This window comes from Eucalyptus grandis, chromosome 3 (genome assembly GCF_016545825.1).
Source record: "Eucalyptus grandis isolate ANBG69807.140 chromosome 3, ASM1654582v1, whole genome shotgun sequence".
Lineage (NCBI taxonomy): Eukaryota > Viridiplantae > Streptophyta > Magnoliopsida > Myrtales > Myrtaceae > Eucalyptus > Eucalyptus grandis.
In genome coordinates this window covers 15,697,426-15,716,855 of record NC_052614.1, presented here as the reverse complement: position 1 = coordinate 15,716,855, position 19,430 = coordinate 15,697,426, and the positions used below count along the sequence as shown (strand labels likewise).

The following is a 19,430-nucleotide window of genomic DNA, read 5'->3' as shown; positions in this document are numbered from 1 at the left end:
ACTTTTCAAGCAGTATTGAAAATGGATATGCAAAAGGCTTATGATCGGGTGGAGTGAGATTTTCTAGAAGCTTATCTTCGAAGTTAGGATTTCATACCACTTGGGTTAGATGGGTAATGCGGTGTATGAAACGGTATCTTACAGTGTAAAATTCAATGGTGAGCTGTTAACCTACTTCCATCCGACTCGGGGCATCAGACAAGGCAATCCATTTTCTCCATATCTATTTATACTCTCGGCAAATGTGTTATATAATCTTATAGATCAAGCTATCGACATGGGAAATATCAAAGGCATCCAACTAAACAAGTGGTGTCCTATCTTATCTCATTTATTCTTTGCTAATGATGCCATATTCTTCCTAGATGCTAAGCTTCGGAATAAATCTAGCATATATTTTTCCAAGGCTTGTCCTCTTGCCCTACAGGAAAATTTGGCAAATACTTTGAGAGTCCCAGTGTTAGTCAAAACTAAGAAATATTTGGGAATCCCCTCTGATTAGGGACATTCGAGAAAGGAAATGTTTGCTTGGATTATTAGGAGAGTGAACACAAACTCGGAAGGATGGAAAGAAAACTTAATATCCAAGGGTGGAAAGGAAATCCTCATAAAATCCGTTCTTCGGGTAATCCGACAAAGTATGTTATGTCTATATTTAAAATTTTGGCGTTTACTTGTATTTTCATTGAAAAGAAGATCGCCCGCTTCGGTGGCGGAATGAATCCACTAAACTGGGATCCTTTGGAAAGATGGGATGAGCTTAAGACGAGCAAGATTAAAGGAGGTCTCGGCTTTTGAGATCTCATGGATTTTAATAAGGTTGTGCTCGGAAAATAAGCCTGGCGTCTGATTCAACATCCTACGGCACTCTGGAGTAAGCTATTCAAAGGTATTTATTTTCATTCTCAAGATCTTTTACATGCCGATAGAGGTACCGGACCGTCTTGGGGCTAGCAAGGTCTATTATTAGGTTGGGATTGAATTCTTCCAAGACTTCGATGGTTAATAGGTGAAGGGCAAAGAATCAGAATTAGGAAAGACTATTGGCTGCCCAAAGGAATTTTGGGTGGCTCGACGAATTGCGATGAGCCTATTAAAGTTGCCGAACTCTTAGATATGCAAGCTAATGCCTGAAATATTCCACTACTTAACAAAGTCTATGATAACCACATTGTCAAGGAGATCCTTACCATCCCGGTAAGTCCCTCTTATGCAGATGATAAATTGATTTGGACATAAACCACATGGAAACTATCTTGTTAAAAGTGGTTACCAAGCAATCAGGTAATCAATAGTCAGCAAACATCAAAATGAAGCTTCGCCTTCTTAGCAGATTCCACAGACATTGTGGAAACAACTATGGAAGTTGAAGATAGCTCCCAAAATTAAGTTCTTTCTTTGGACACTATGCCACAATGCCTTACCCATAAAAGCCAATCTATTTCATAGGAAAATAACCCCGAGACTCCATTTCGAACTCTATGTCACAATAGCACACCCGAATCAGCAGTAACACATTTTCCTTCTCGTCCTTGGACTACGCCATTTGGTCGGACCAGCGATCAACACTCTATCAAGTCACAGGCTATACAAAGAATAGACGCACGGATAGCAACAATGTTTATGCATAAACAGTCCGTACATGATTCGAACACTGTGGTCTACATCCTCTGGCACATTTGGAAAGCGCGGAATAACTTCATCTTTCGCCGTCAACAGTTGGATGCACGTCAAGTTGTGGATGCTACTCTAGCCAATGCTTGATCAGCTTTGTATGCCTACCGTAATCCTACCGACCCAAATCGACAGCAGCTCAACAATGGTGAATTATGGAGACCTCCTCATCCAGGTACCTTCAAGTTGAATATTGATGAGGCTTTTCAGCCCACACATCAACCAAGGGACGATGGTCAGTATATGCCGAGACCAAAATGACAAAATGATTGATGGACTTACCAGGACCTTTGTCGCCTCTTCAGCTTTGCAGATAGAGTTTATGGCGTTGTTAATCACCCTTTGCCATCTGTTGAAGATCGGCAGAATCCATGATCAACTGGTAATTGAATTGAACAATTAATATTGGTTGATTCAGTCAATGATTCCATCCAACCACCATGGGAGGTTCGACCTATCTTTGAGGAAGCCATCAATCTCCTGTGCAGCTTCTCTTGCGTTAGGATTAGACACTGTCAACGGGAAGCAAATGCTGTAGCAGACTAGGCCGCAAATGCTCACAGAAATGGTGCCCTAACTGAAAATTGGCCCATCTCGCCTCCTTCGATTTTGTTAGACCTCCTAATTTCTTATGCTTTAGCAGCTGGTTGTAATCCTCCATTATAGTGAATGAAGTTCCCTTCTCTGACCCAATATATATATATATATATATATATATTGGCAACTTAAGTGCGTGTTCAATAGTTGCTCTCACTCAATCATGAAAGCATTTTGGGGGAAATATTTTACTCAATTTGAAGAGACCTTGCTTGAATCATCCATCAACATTTTCCCCCTCAATTTTCATGTGGTTGTGGACTGGGTGATGTTTATGAACGTGTGCATTACACATAACGATTTAAGAATAGATTACAAAGATGATAAACCGACATACTGGATTTTAGGTCGAAGATTAAACCAATTAATCATATTTAACATCAAATTAGTACCCATCAAGCCACCTATTGATGTAAGAATGAGATAACAGGAAAAATTAAAGGAATCATAATGAATTATGACGAAACTAATTACTAATTAGCTCTTAAATTACTGCATTTGACAACAATCAAGGATTTTTTTTTTTGTCTAACTCTAACTCACTCCTAGATTTTTGTGCTACCTCTTTGCAGAGTAGGGGAATCAAATCCTACACCTGAAATTAAATTTCCTCCCCCCTACCTCCACGAGAAGGTGAGGAATTAAACTTTCCACTTCTTCTTTCTCACATGAGAAGGCTAACCATTGAGGCAACCCCTAATGATTCATGCTAAGATTGGAATGTAGCTTTCCATTGGTTTGACTTTTGTTATTTCAAGTTGCTATAACAAGAAAATTTAATATTTTTGTACACACAATAATGATTTTTTTAGGCCTAATTCCCCCCAAAAAAAAACCCAATTATTGGTCTAGTCCAGATTTTGTTATGAACTTTTTTTATCTAGAAAAAAACCCCTAAATTTAGGTCCAGTCAAAATCTCCTCCACTTTTCTTTGTCTAAAAAAACCTCAACTTTAAGTCTAATCCCAAATCTACCATGAACTCCTTTTTGTCCAAGAGAAAAGTTCTCTATTTGAAAATCACCATGAGTCATCCCTAATTTTCTTATCCTAGAATGGTTTCATTTTGGAGATAATTTTCCATGTTGCCTTACTAATGTGGATTTGTTATTGACGTGGAAATCCCATGTCAAGTTGGGACCAAACCATGAGGGTAGATTTGAGAATAGATTGAAAGCTTATGATTTTTTTTTTTTAAACAAAACAAAATTTGGGGCAAATTTGGGACTAAACCTACAATTTGGGATAGATTTGGGTCTGGACCTACAATTTGCATTTTATATAGACAAAAAAGTTCAAGATAAAATTGGGACTGGACCTAAAGTTTGGAGTTTTTAGGGAATTATGCGTTTTTTAATGGAAAATAATAAATTTATTTGCCACCATTCTATTTTCACTTTTAATCATCTCCTGGTCTCAAAACAATGTCCAACGGGGCAGTGCCTTTTATGATGGAATTATGGTCCTAAACTGAGCAAATTGGGCTTTATCTTTGCTTTTAAACATATCAATCAACTTTGGGCCACATCATGATGACAATGACGTTGATGATGATATCACTCAACTTTCAAACTTGATTTAACTTTCATTTCAATCTAAGTCTCTTCGCCCAATTAGCCAGAGAGTTCTATGACCAAAAAACCAAAAGCAAAATGCTGTGAAAAACATGCAAGCAAAACAACAAAATAACATAATAAGGAAATAAATAGAACATCTAAACACATGATTTAATCTAGCAATGAGCATTAGTACAAGGTTGACCTCGACTAATCCAGGACTAGCTCAATTCCCAAGGGCTTTGGGTTGGTCCTTGGTCCTTGAACCCTTGGACCCTACACTATGTGAATTGATCAACGATCTTGAAAATTTAGGATTGGTCTCGATTGGACTAACCATGTACATATTATATATTATATATCTAAGATATTATATATTATATGCTTTTGTCTACTCTAAATTCTAGTGTATGTTCCCCTATTCTTCTCACTCGCCTCACTCGCTTGCTTGCCTCATGGTCAGCCTCTCTCTACTCGCCTTCCTACTCACCTCTTTTCCCTCATCTTGCATATTTATTTTTATGGTTGTTGCTTTTAGCAAGTGTAAATTTATGTTTTTACCTTATCTAATATTTATGTTTGGTGTTTATAGTTTGATTGCAATATGGCATTGTTGATGGATATGTAATTTGAAATAGTACGTTTTCTTTTAATGAAAACAAAAAATGAAACAAAAAATGGTCGGTTGGTCTAGGGTTGACCCTAGAATTGAACCGAACTCAGAAAGTTGATTTGGTCCTTAGTCTCAAGCTCAATAGAGTCGGTCCTAGGTCCGAAAATTAGGGATTGACTTTGTGCAGTTTGGTTCTGGGGTTAAGTGCTAGACTGATCCAACCTAGATCATGCTCACTCCTATTTAATCAATTGGACCTATTGAATTGGGAGAGGAGAACAAAATTTTACTTTAGCTTTAGCAATATAATAATGATTTCAACCACACTTGAGGCATTCTCCTTGTTTTCTAATCCCAATCACGCCTAATAACTCACACAAGTTTTCGCTCTCATAATGCCTCACAAGACATTAATCTTTAGCCCTCATAATTTCTTGCGAAATAATCTTTCAATGTACAAAAGAATTCACTAATCTTACCACAAGATGTGCAATTTGTTCACAATGGAATCACTACATAATTGATAGTTATGGCCAAAAGCATCTATGCTCTCTCATGAGCAAAAATCCAAAATCCACCTTGCGAAATTTGGATCCAAAGTACTAAACCCTTTTAGGACATTTATGCTCAAATTAGGAATCCACTTTAAACATGAAAACCACCCAAAATAAGAATCCTATTCAAATTAGGATACCTAGTTGGATTGGGTTTCATTTATTGGATCTTGAATTAAATTGGAGCAATTAGGGATAGTTTTCTTTAATAGTTCTTACTCTTAAAAGAGTTTTTCTTCCATCTCACTTGAGGATATTTGATTTTGCACTTAATCTTCAATCTCTCATACTTGGAAGTCTTCCATCTCTCACGATCAAAGAACTCACACTCGAAACATTAGAAAAGCTTGCACTAAGGAGTTTTCCATTTCTTAGTTGTTAAGCAAAATTTTGGATAGAGAGTTAATGGAAGCAGATTTGGGACTTAAGTTAAACTTAGTGATTTTTTGTGAGACAAAACAAAAGTTAGAGAATTGGGACTAGACCTAAAGTTAGGGGTTTTTATGGGATGAAAAAAAGTTTATGATAGAATTGGGACTTGACTTAAAATTGGTTTTTTTTATTTTTATTTTTATTTTTCTTAAGGTTATAGGCCTAAATGTACAAGTAAATGAAGAAGGAAAGAAAGCAAGAAACAAAGAAAACATCACAAGACTATGACATGCTTGACAGAGAAAATAAAATCTATTATATGATAAAATTTATCATATTCCACATTTGGTGCCTACTTAAAATAGGATAAAATTAGATATAAGAGAGACATAACCCGGACAAAATTATCCTATGAGAAAGGTTAGATAAAGGTGGATAGGATTTCTACTATTCATAATAGAGAATTTCTTTTCACTAACAACAAGTTTATTAAATTAATAAACTTAAAATTATATTTCAATATAAATAATATTTAAATTCTAGCATAAGAAATTCTAAATAACAAAAAATGACAATTTAGTTTTTTAATTTAATCTTATTTTTATTTATATATTCGAATTTAATTATATCTTATAATATAAATTCAATAAATAAATATAAATATACATATTTGAGATATTTTAGTATTTCAAGTATATTAGTACGGTTTATTATTTGATAAAATTTTATTAGAGAACGATGGAATGGGGAAAAAGAAATAAAATTGAAAAAAATTGAAAAAGAAAGGAATATTTAAAAAAAAGGCAAATAAAATTAAAGTAGGCATGAGTGCCATAAGAGATTTTACCATCTCCGTTTTTGAATTTTACGTTAATTTATTATATCAAATAATGTATATGATATGATATGAATATATCTAACTTTATTCATATGATTCACCAAATAATGAATAGGATATAGAAAAATTTGAATTTGATAATTTTCCATCCAATCTTATTAGAAATCTAAATGACCAAACGTAGCTTGAGAAGTCAAAACAAATATTCAAATCCGAATAAAAGAGTATAAGATATAAGTAACCTGAGATTCTAAAATTGTTGATAATTTAAAGGGGAGCCATGATTTTTATTTTTTTTTATACCCAGGGAACCCTATTTAGCCGGCAGCCGACGGGTAAACCTTGGAGTGACACTAGCAAAGGACCCACCACCCCGACGTCGCGCTTAAGATCCTGTGCGACCTATGAGATTTGAACTCTTCCGTCCTAGGTAGACATCATGGGAGCTCTTATCTAATTAGGCCACCGCAGGTGGTGGTGGGAGCCATGATTCTTGCTAGGACAATAAAAACATAATCAAATCACGACTAGACATTACACTCAGCGGTTACCACACGCTCATGACCCAAGGTGTCTCGGCAAGAATGAAATGTCAACAGAAAAAAAATAAGGTTACGTTTGATCGTCCGGATTTCTAATTAGGATAGGACTGGATAGGATAAGATATGAAATTCTGGGATTTTTTTTTTTAATATTGTTTGGTGAATCGCAATATTAAAGTTGAATATGTTCTCATCATATCATGTACATTTTTTTGATATAAACAACATATCATTATAAATGAACCTAAATGTTCGTAAATGGAGATGGTGAAAATCTCTCGTAACACTATTTCTTAATTTATTTTTATATTTTATTTTTCCTCTTTTTTAGATTATTTTCTTTATTATTTCTTTTTTCCCCTTTCATCATTCTTTAATAAAATTTTATCAAATAGTAAACTTAACTAACATACCTAAAATATATAATAAATATAAATGTTTAATTTATAGATTGAATTTTATTATAAGATAGAATTAAAGTTGAATATATAAATTAAAATAGGATTAATTAAAAATATATATTTTTAAATTTTACATTTTAAATTTTAAATTTTAAATTTCTTAAATTAGAATTCAAATATTATTTATATTGAAATATAATTTCAATTTTTTTAATTTAATAAGTTTTTATTCGAGAAAAATAAGTTTTCTATTATGGACATTAGAAATCCTATCCATCTTTATCTCACCTCCCCATGAGATAATTTTATCCTGCCTATATCCTCCTTATATTCGACTTTATTTCGTCCCAGTGAGCACCAAATGTAGTATATGATAAATCATATCATATCTTGAATTTTATCACGACTACCAAATGCGGCATAATAGTAATGTGAGGAATAGCGTGCAAAAAGTGCGTGGTATGAAAAAAAGAAAAACCACAGAGATTGCTAAGGTGTAAAGAATAAAGAGTGGCATGTTACATATTGGATTTGTTTATTGTACGTGACTAAAGATGGAAAACTCCTATCAAAATCAAGAGGAATCTCACAAACTGTCTTCTTTAGCAGACTAATAATGCACAAACAAGGCAAGATCAATTACCCCAAATGTACCAGCCATCACAACATTTTTTACATATCCTACATTGTAGCCGGGGAAAAGACTGAATGGGATAGATCCTTAACAGTAGCAGGTCTTGCGGTCTTAGAAGCTATCGTCACGGCTCCCGCTTCTTCTTACTTTTACTTGGGGTTTTGGTGGTTCGATTTTTTTTTTAGTTTTAGATAACTTGGACATGTATAAAAATTTAGGATTTGGGGATAGGCATTCTTGGAAAGAAAATGGCATTTTTTGTAAATAAAAGAAGAAGAAGAAGATTGATTTGAAAGTGCAAAGTGATCTCTAAAGGTAAGACTTAATTATGTATTCAGTATTTTAGAAGTAGAGGTATGTAATTTTTTTTTTTTGTCGATCTTACTTTATTCCTACTCTAACCCACACTTGAAACTAAATCATTCCCATCCCAACCCCCCGAGAAAGTTGGGATTCGAACCCCCCACCTCCTCCTTTCATGTTGGAATGGTGGCTACTGGGGCAAACCTTAGTGGTTGAGGTATGTAAAAGATTATTGGGTGAAAAGTGATGTATATTTTTGAAATTTTCCTTTTTTCTTGTTGTCTTAAATAAGCAATGAAGGAATTTACTAAATTAATAAGTTTAGAGGGCATATTCCAAACGACCATGACTTAAAAATTTGGAACCAAGCTTGCATTTGGTGATCAAGATAAAATTCAAGATAGGCTAAGATTTATCTTATCATGCATTTGGTGCATTTTTAAGATAGAATAAAGTTAGATATAAAGATGATATAGGCTGGATAAAGTTATCCCATAAGGAAGTGAGATAAAGGTTGATAAGATTTTTAATATGTATAATAGGAAAGTAATTTTCTCAATTAACAAACTTCTTAAATTAACAAATTTAAAATTATATTTCAAAATAAATAATATCGAATTCTAATATAATAAATTTATAACAACAAAATACAAAAATTTATTTCTTTTCAATTTTATCTTTTTATTTATTTATATATTTGAATTTAATTTTATCTTATAATATAACTTCAATATATAAATATATTATTACATATTTTAGGTATATTAGTATAGTTTTCTATTCAATAAAATTTTATCGAAAATGATGAAAGGGGATGAAAGAAATAAAAAAAAAATATCATTAAAAGTTAGAGGAAAATAAAATAAAAAACAAATAAAAATAAAATAGACAAGAGTGTCGTGAGAAATTTCTATCATTTCTATTGTAAAATTTATGTTTCATTTATATTAATATGTCGTTTATACCAAACAATATATATGATATGATATGAATATATTTGACTTTATTGTTGTACTCACCAAATGAGGGATAGGATATAGCAAAATTCCTCGATTTCATATCATATTTTATTCGGTCTATCTTACTTAGAAATCTAGATGACCAAACGTAGCCGAGAGCCATTACCTAAGGCATATGCATTCTCATGGTCCGAGTAACTACACGACAATATTGCCCCCAATGAAACACGCATAACCAGTATTGTAGAATATTCTAATATTCTATTTTCTGGCCGTGTCCCGGTTGCTCGTCCACACACTGATTCACCGGCTCTTTCCCAGTTGTTTCCTTAAGAAACCCTAAATGCCTCAACCACACCACATTCAAACCTCGTCTTTCTCACCTCTCTATAAAAACCCCATAACTTCTCTCCCCATTTCCACAGCAATTCCGTTTATAAACTCCCATCAAAAGAAGAAAAGGTAAAAAATTTCTCCCAAAGTAGAAGGTTCAAAACTATGTCTGCATTAGTAGGGATATGGGAGTCTGAGCTTGCCAAGCTCGGAGAGAAGGTTGCAATCAAGAAGTTACTCCAGTCCAAATCGAAGTCCGACCAAGAACGCGAAGAATCGGTCGAAGCTGAACCGAAGAAGTTGTCGATGGCCAAAAAGGGAGAGAGGAGGAGAGAGGTTCCGGCCGAGAGCACGATTTCAGAGGCCACCATGTGCTTGCTCGTGGAGCGGTTCGTGCCATGCTGATCCAGAAAAAGGAAGATATACGAAGAGAGCGCAATTAGAATGAAGATGTATCACTTTGTATATTCCCTAGCGTAAGGGATCTTTCTTGAATAGGGAGGTATGTTGTAATTGGCCTTCTTTGGTAATTGTAGTGAAGGTTTCTTTTGACAACTACTTGACTATCAAAAAGGTTTTGGTCTTATCTGACCAAGAGCTGTGGAGATGCCTATCTCTAAGCTCTGCGAGAGAGGTCTCTTGCTATAACTATTTCGTAAATGGATCGTGTCGATGATCGATGAGAGCCTGCTCAACATGAGTTGGATTGTAATTCAAAGTACTTATAACACTTACTAAGCATACTTAATTAGAAACAATTCGATCTAGTATTTTTGGGACACTCATCCACAAATCATATTTATATATAACAGAGAAAGCTTTATGGTTGAAATTTTTCGTTAACAAATGTTAGGATTTAACGATTTTGTAATACATTTTTGGAATTAAATAGAAAATAGAGTGAAATGTGTTCACTGTGAAGGCAGCGTTACCGCCAAAATTTTGCCTAATAGGACTACGTATATCCTGACTCGAAGCATGGCCCACAGGGTAGAATTAGGGTTCTCTTTTTGGAAATTTGGTGCACATTGAAAATCCCGTTTAGTCATTTTTACATTGCACACTATCAAAACTCATTTTTAGTTTTTCGTAACATTAGTTCATGCATCAAATTAGAGGTTAGTGATTTCAAGTTTCACTTGAAATCTAAAACGTCTTTCGTTGAAACCGGTTCCCTATTTTTGGGAATTTGGATACTACATTGCATTTCATGAAATATGAAATCTAACTTGTCACAGATTCCAAGGTCTCTCTAGATTATTTTTTATTAAACAAAATGATAGTGACCAAAACAACAAAAATGAAAATTTTGGCCAAGCCCATTCAAAATCTTTATTAAAGTTAGAAAAAATGATTTATTGAGAGGAAACTTGATGAGTAATTGAAGAATATATTGTCAAATTCAAATCATAAAGGGATAATAGAATAGTTTTCTATAGTTGATGATAGAGCACATCTCTTAAGAGTCCAACATAGGAAAAGAAGTTGATAGAAAGCCCTAAGTTTGCTCTTATAATAGAGACTTTGTTTCATAATTGAGGGGGACGGCCATTCATAAAAAGAGAGGGACAGTTACAATACACGGCCACAAAAAAGGAGAGAGACGAGAAAGACAAGGGCAGGGGGAATATAGACTCGCACCAAAAGTTCACCTACAAAAAGCCCTCGGTTGAATTGAGCAAAAATTCTCGGTACAAAAGACACAGAAAATTAATAAGTGGAGGTCTGGCTTCTTCGTTGTTTGAGTACGAAGGAAGTTTTGAAAATAGTGAAGTGGTCGAAGCTTTGAGAAAGAGGAAGACGCGGTCGAGCAAATTCAAGAGCACTTGAGACTGACACACACCAAAATGGATCGAGCAAAAGAAAAAAGGGGATTCGTTGGAGCACACTGATAGATATACAATTCAAGCATTCAGACAAGGTTCTGCACGATTTTCTATGTTCTTGATTCGGCTCACAATCCGATTCCCTTTGGACATAGAACCGAATTGAGAATTAATTTTTAAAAAATTGAAATGGGGAACTAGGGCTTACCGAATCTAGAATCGGACTAGTTCCTTGATTCTACTGAAATTATGCTTAGCTTTGATCAAATTTTTTTATGTTAAAAAAAACAAAAACATTTGGAACATAAGTTCGAGTTTTCTCAAGGTATCTTTTTAGGTGATCTTTTACTAATTTATATGCCTGGGAGCTTGGATTTCGCATCTTCTTAGTTGGGTGTTCCTTTGGGCTGCCACTTCTCCCCATTGGGCTTGGCCCTTTTAGTGATTTTCAGTATTCAGCCGACGAGGGTAGCTTTTCTTTGGCAAAGCCATAAGGGCCCGAAGACAACTTCAGCGGGCGTTGACAAGGGCAATCAATGAGACGCGCTTTCCTCAGCCTCAAAGGGAACTCATTTCAGCATTTTAGCATTTCTGGTAGAATTCTTTTTTTTTTTTTTATAACAAATGTTAGTATTTAACGAATTTGTAATACCATTTTTTGTAGTTAAATAGAAAACAGAGTGAAATGTGTTTATTGTGAAAGCAGCATTCCAACCAAAATTTTGCATGGCCCTCAAGGTACGACCAGGGTTCTCTTTTGGAAGTTCAGTGCGCATTGAAAATCCTGTCGAGTTATTTTTATAATGCAGACCGTCCAGTTCTCATTTTCAGTTTTTGTTAACATTAGTTCATACATCGAATGCGGTTGGACAGAGAAGAACACTAGGCTGTGCTTATTTCGGATCGAAAATAATTTATGTATAAAATACCATTTAGAACGTAAGTTTTGTTTCTGAATAAATCCTTTTTAGGTGATCTTTTACTAATTTTATATAGAGATAATGACACCACAAATACTATAACCTTTGTACGGTGCTTAGTTGAATGTTACAACTTTTCTTTTTTCGACCACTTATATGCCATAACTTCTAAAAAGTTCATTTGAGTGTTATAATTTTCAATTAATCACTTAAATATAATTTTTTTTTTTAAGTTGTTCACCTAAGTGTCGGAAATCTGACATGGTATAGCACTTTTAGCAATTTTTTTTTTCTGAAGTTTTTAATATTTAAGTGATTAATTGAGAAGTTTTATGCATTCAAGTAATTGGGGAAAACAGCTATGGCCATCAAATGGGCGTCATACATAATTTATGACTCTCAAGAGATCAATAAAAAATTATGACCCTCAAGTGAGCGTCATATAAAAATTATAGCACTTGTGATATTTCTTTCCCAATTTATATGCCTTGGGAGCTTGGATGTTGGGTGCTCCTTTTTTCGGCCACATCTCCCCATCGGACCTAGAAGGCGATTCCCAATCTTCGGCCGACGAGGGTAGCTTTTCTTCATCATAGCGGCCCATGGGCCTGCCTAGGCCTGGTCCAGGCCATAAGGGCGGGAAGACAACTTTAGCGGGCTTTGACGGGGGCATTCGATGAGAAGCTCCACCTTTGACCCGATTAGCCCTGTCCAAGTCCGGCCGGCTCCCAATATTTTTGGTATATAAAAATTTTAGGTCCAACCTTAAAACTAAAATATATCGCTCAAAACTAAAAGGCAACGTCGGTCTATAGAGTACACGTCTATTTCCTAACTGCCCCCTCTGAACAACGTTTTAAGGAAGGCAGAAATTGAGGTGATATGTATCTATTGGATGTTGACACCTAAGAATTTGCCCCAAAGGTCAGTCAACATTTTTTCCCTCCCAGAAATACTTTATTTATTAAATAGAATGTTCTTGCGTTTTATATTGTTTAGGCATTTAGTAGAGTTTTTAAAAAGATTGCGATTAGATTTCTCGCTATCCAACATAGGCAATAATAAAGAAAAGAAAAAAGAGAATGAGTACTTTAATGTTATCATGCTCTTCTTTTCTTTGCATCCATTTACTTAAGGGTGGCTATGATCTAGCATTTGACCATTTACCAACCTATCAATTGTCCATTGCCAAAACTTATTTTAGAAATTTCCATGCATCATCCCTCTTGATCCTATTTAGTAGCCTCATGTCTCAATCGGCTATAATCTAGACGCAAACATCTGTCTATACGTGATCGAGTATTAGACATTATCTTACTCATTTTATATTATTTAGACATTTAGTAGAGTTGTTTTAAAAAGTTGCAATTAGATTTATTGCTATTCATTGTTGGCAATAATAAAGAAAAGAAAAAAGAGAATGAATGATATAATGTTGTTGTTATGATTATTATAATCATCATCATCATCATCATCATCATCATCATCATCATCATCATCATCATCATCATCATCATCATCATTACTATTATTTTGCATCCATTTACTTAAGGGTGGCTATGATGAAGCATTTGACTGTATACCAACCTATCAATTGTTGCCAAAACTCATTTTAGAAATTTCCATGCGTCCCTCTTGTTCTTGTTTAGTGCCCTCGTGTCTAAAGTAGGTATAATCAATAAGCAAACTTCTATCTATTCGCGATAGAGTATTAGGCGTGATCCTACTTATTTTATATTATTTAGACATTGAAAGATTGCGATTAGATTTATAGATAATCATTATTGACAGCAATAAATAAAAAAGAAAAACAATGAATGATATCATGGTGTTATTATTATTTTTTTGCATCCATTTACTTAATGGTGGCTACGATGAAGCATTTGACTATTTACCAATCTCTAAATAAAAAAAGAAAAACTTCTATCTATTCGCGATAGAGTATTAGGCGTGATCCTACTTATTTTATATTATTTAGACATTGAAAGATTGCGATTAGATTTATAGATAATCATTATTGACAGCAATAAATAAAAAAAGAAAAACAATGAATGATATCATGGTGTTATTATTATTTTTTTGCATCCATTTACTTAATGGTGGCTATGATGAAGCATTTGACTATTTACCAATCTCTCAATTGTCCGTTGCCAAAACTCATTTTAAAAATTACCATGGGTCCCTCTTGTTCTTATTTAGTCCGTCAGTGTTTAAAACAGCTATAATCGAGAAGCAAACTTCTATGTATTTGCAATCGGGTATTAGACGTTATCCTATTCCTACTCGTTCTATTTTTGCACTTGCTCGCGGTGAACTCCCGACGTTCTAATTGAAACTTAAACAGGTAAAAAACTACGGTAGCCCTAGTCTTCTCTGCCGAGGTCCCGTGATGATGATATGTCCCTTTCAATTAATCCTGAAAAAGACTGGTCAACAACAACGAATTGAAAAGGACAAATACATCGACGTGACCTGCCAAAAAATGGACAATATTTCTTTTTAATTGAGAAAGATGTGTAACCTAGAGGTCATTTTGAAATTTTCGTCCGACGTATTTAAACAAATAAAATAAAAGGGAGGATCGAGAGATGAGAGCTGCCCACACGCCAGCTAGCTACGTCATCCTAGATCTGACCGATCAATTGTTAGCAATTTTGAAAACAATCTCAACCCATCCCGCAATAGTAGTCTCTTTCGACTCATCTTGCGGTCAAATTTACTGCCGGTCATTGGATTTCATTGGTCATGAAGCCTTTGTTAGGTGCACTTGCTAAAGAATGTCGACGTTTTCGGGTAAAATTAATCATGTTTTTAGAGAGCAGTGTGACCAATGTTCATGTCCCAAAATATGCAATCAGTGATGTACCCACCTAATAATCATTTAATCCACTCTATATGCCTTGTGGATTATATGTGAGATACCAGAAATAATGATATTTTTACAAATTAATCATGTGGGTATACTTACCACCTATCCGTTCGCAACTATTAACCATAAACCGAATAAATAACGAGTTGGTATTCGGGATAGACGAGCAAATCTCGAACCTGCTGCTTGAGGTAAAAGAAATTGCGTGGTTGACCTAACTACTTTGAGAAAATTCAACAAAACGATCGTGCATCTTATTCATCATTTTTAAACGTGCTTGCAAGAAAATCGTTCAGCAAGGCGGCATGGATGAACAATTTCCTTGGTTTCGACGCATCAAAATCAAGAATAGTGGGTGAGAATAGGATAAGACCGAAGGTTCGGATCAAGCTGTACTTCAAGAATGTAATCGCGAGCGTGTGGAATGAATAACCAAGCGTGTCAAACTTGTCGCGTCTTAATTAAACGATGGCTCAGGAATGGCGTTGACAATTTCCATGGACACGGTCAAAGGCTAGTCTCTATTTATACCCCACGGTTTCATGTGATCATGCATAGCAAAACGTGATATATCGTGCTGGTCTTTGAAACCCAACACCTTGACAAATCCCTCTTCATTTTTGAGCCGACGATGTCTTTACCTTCTTCATCAAATCTTCCTTTGAAGGCAATCCCCGGAGATTATGGCTTGCCTTTCTTCGGCGCGATAAAAGACCGGCTTGACTACTTCTACCATGAGGGTACAGACGAATTCTTCCGGACCCGGATGCAGAAGTACCAGTCGACGGTCTTCCGGTCCAACATGGTTCCCGGCCCTTTCATGGCCCGGAACCCTAAGGTCGTCGTGCTCCTCGATGCCATCAGCTTCCCGATCCTCTTTGACACGTCTAAGGTCGAAAAGAAGGATGTGTTTGTCGCGACCTACATGCCTTCGATCAACTTCACGGGCGGATACCGTATGTGCGCCTACCTTGACCCCTCTGAACCCAAACACGCCATCTTCAAAGGCTTATTCCTATCGACCCTTGCGACCCGACACAATAAGTTCATTCCACTCTATAGGAGTTCCCTATCACAGCTCTTCATTGAACTAGAAGATGAGTTCTCTAGCAAAGGCAAAGTATACTTCAATGACTATTGCAACAAAATGTCCTTCAGCTTCTTGGCCAACCTATTTTGTGACCGGAACCCATCTAGCACAATCCTGGCGACCGACAAAGTGACCAAATTCTTCGACTCGTGGTTGCTTTTCCAACTTGCACCGTTGATGACCCTAGGGTTACCAAAGATACTTAACTTTTTGGAAGACATAGTCCTACACACATTCCCATTGCCTTCACTGTTGCTCAAATGCGATTACAAGAAATTCTACGAGGTGTTCAATGAGTACGCAAAATCGATATTGGATGAAGCCGAGAGCTTGGGAATCAAAAGAGACGAAGCATGCCACAACCTTGTTTTCCTCGTGTGCTTCAATTCCTATGGGGGCATGAAAACCACCTTGCCAGCTTTGATCAAGTGGGTTGGACTCGCTGGAGAAGAATTGCAACGACGGCTCGCGGAGGAAATCCGGACCGTTGTTAGATCGGAAGGCGGGGTCACAATGGCCGCATTGGAGAAGATGAGCTTGACCAAGTCGGTTGCCTGGGAAGCACTGAGAATCGAGCCTCCGGTCCCATTCCAGTACGGCCACGCCAAGGAGGATTTGGTGATCCACAACCACGATGCGGCCTTCGAGATCAAGAAGGGCGAGATGATATGTGGATATCAGCCGTTTGCAACTAAGGATCCAAGGATATTCGAAAGGCCAGAGGAGTTCGTGGGCGACAGGTTCGTCGGGGAAGAGGGCGAGAAGCTGTTGAAGTACGTGTACTGGTCGAACGGGCGCGAGATCGATGATCCGACCGTGAGGAACAAGCAGTGCCCTGCAAAGAATCTGGTGGTGCTCTTGAGCAGGGTCATGCTCGTGGAGTTCTTCCTCCGCTACGACACATTCACAATCGAGGCTGGGACGTTGCCACTTGGGTCGACGGCGACGTTCACGTCAATGTCGAAGGCCACGAGTAGCTGAGTCTCAATCATTTCCGGTTCTATCTTAGTTTTCGTGAAGTCATCTGCTAGGAGCAGGTAGTGGTTTAGTTAGTTCGATTGGTTTGCTTGTGGAAGAAATTCCGGCGATTGTTTTATTCCCTTTATTCAATAAAATGTTGTGTGTAAATGTATCCAAGTTGTCATTTGGTGACCAATGACAAAGAATCTACGATCTTCCATTAACTTAAAGCATGAAATAGGGCATGGTTGAGATTTTTGTAAGCTAACATGGGCTTGAATTGACAAATTAGAGAAGTTTAGGGCGCACATGAAACGTTCTATTTCTTTATTTCTCTATTCTCCAAAATAGGTTTGGAATAGAAATCCATTTGCTAACGCAATTTCATTTTTCTATTTCTGGAACAAATTTCTATTCCAAAAATAAATTTGGAATAGAAATCAGAAGTTAAAATTTTTAACTTTTCTATTTCTGGAATAGAAATGAGAAATCAAAACTTTTTTCATCATTCACTCTCGTCATCGCCTTTTGCCCACCTGCTGCATGTGGGATGCTGAACGCCCGCCATCAGTTGCTCGCCACTGGCCCCGACCATTAGCCACTGGCAATCAACCGCCGGATGTTAGCCACGGGACTCCAACCGCTCGTCACTGACTGTCAGCTGTTGGATGTTGGATGCTCGTCAATCGTTGGCTGCTCATCACCAACCACCGGACACCGAAGGCCCACCACCAACCACCAAATGTCCCTCGTTGACTGCCTGTCGGCCATCTGTTGGCCACCACCGGCCGTCAGAAGTCGACTGTTGGGCTTCGGCCGTTGGCCACCTGCCACCCATTGCCGGTCGTCGGCCATCGGACTTCGGCCATTGGCCACATAGGAGTTCATTGTCTGCTAATTTTGCTTGAATGGTTGAATGGTTTTATTTTTTGGGATAAGCGCAAAAGACTTTGCCTATCAAGGGCAATCATATGATGCATTAGTCTATCCATCTATTTGTTTTCTTTTAAAATTTTAGTTTGCCTTGTTGGTACATGAAGTCAACGGTCAAAATGGCAACCATATCATCATTCCGGTGATTGTTTTATCCCCTTTACTCAATAAAATGTTGTGCCTAATCATCTCCAAGTTGTATCATTAGGTGACCGATGACAAAGAATCTAAGATCTTACATTAACTTAAAGCATAAAATAGGGCCTAGTTGAGATTTTTGTAAGCTAACAGGGGCTTGAATTGACAAATTAGAGGAGTTCATTGTCCGCTAATTTTGCTTGAATGGTTTTATTTTTGGGGATAAGCGCAAAAGACTTTTCTCATCAAGGGCAATCATAGGATGCATTAGTCTATCCATCTATTTGTTTGCTTTTAAAATTTTAGTTTGCCTTGTTGGTACATGAAGTCAACGGTCAATAATGGCAACCATATTCATCATTCCGGTGATTGTTTTATCCCCTTTACTCAATAAAATGTTGTGCCTTGTCATCTCCAAGTTTTATCATTAGGTGACCAATGACAAAGAATCTAAGATCTTACATTAACTTAAAGCATAAAATAGGGCCTAGTTGATATTTTTGTAAGCTAACAGGGGCTTGAATTGACAAATTAGAGGAGTTCATTGTCCGCTAATTTTGCTTGAATCGTTTTATTTTTGGGATAAGCGCAAAAAGCTTTTTGTTTGTTTTGTAAGATTTTAGTTTGCCTTGTTGGTACACGAAATCAACGGTCAATCATGGCAACCATATTCATCGTTCATGGGTGACCCTGATTAAATTCTTTATAATGTTTCATATATTTCTCTTTACATAAAAGTAAAATAAAAGAGTTACGAGATTCACAAAAGTAAAAGATAAGAGTAACATAGTAACCCCAAATAAATGATATGGGAAGGTCAATAGGTCTTAAGAGGCCAGTTGTATTTTAGGGGCATTATCGAAAATCAATACTAAAACATGTTGTGGAAGCAAGCAATCGAAGGAACAACATACATAGAATAAAGAATTAAATTGGATACTAGATTTACGTGTTATTTATGGGGAAAGTAGCAACGAATTTCACTGTAAATCAAATGATATAATGAAAATTACAACCATATTCGAATCATGGGAAAAGTACCAAAAAAGTCCTAAACCTATTGCATTGGTACCAATTCAGTCCTAAACTTTTCAATTGGGCCAATTCAGTCCTAAACATTTTAATATTGGTACCAATTCAGTCCATCCGGCCAATTTTGGCTAGCCGGCGCTAACGTGGACGTCGGCCGGTGACCGGATGTTGACGTGGCAATTTTTATGATTTTTTTAATGATTTTTTCAAATTTTTTATTAATTTTTATTAATTTTTTTTCTGCTTTCTTCTTTGCTGTTACCGTCGAGCCTCGGTGAGGCTCACCA

The 19,430-nt window shown here is 36.3% G+C and overlaps 1 protein-coding gene across 1 annotated transcript; it reads left to right on the top strand.

Moving 5' to 3' along the window:
• Positions 1 to 15,562: 15,562 nt before the first annotated feature.
• Positions 15,563 to 17,278, top strand: LOC104452665 (allene oxide synthase 3). The gene has a single exon (XM_010067130.3). It carries the CDS (start codon positions 15,622 to 15,624, stop codon positions 17,059 to 17,061), a length of 1,440 nt encoding a protein of 479 aa, XP_010065432.2. The 5' UTR covers positions 15,563 to 15,621; the 3' UTR covers positions 17,062 to 17,278.
• Positions 17,279 to 19,430: the final 2,152 nt, after the last annotated feature.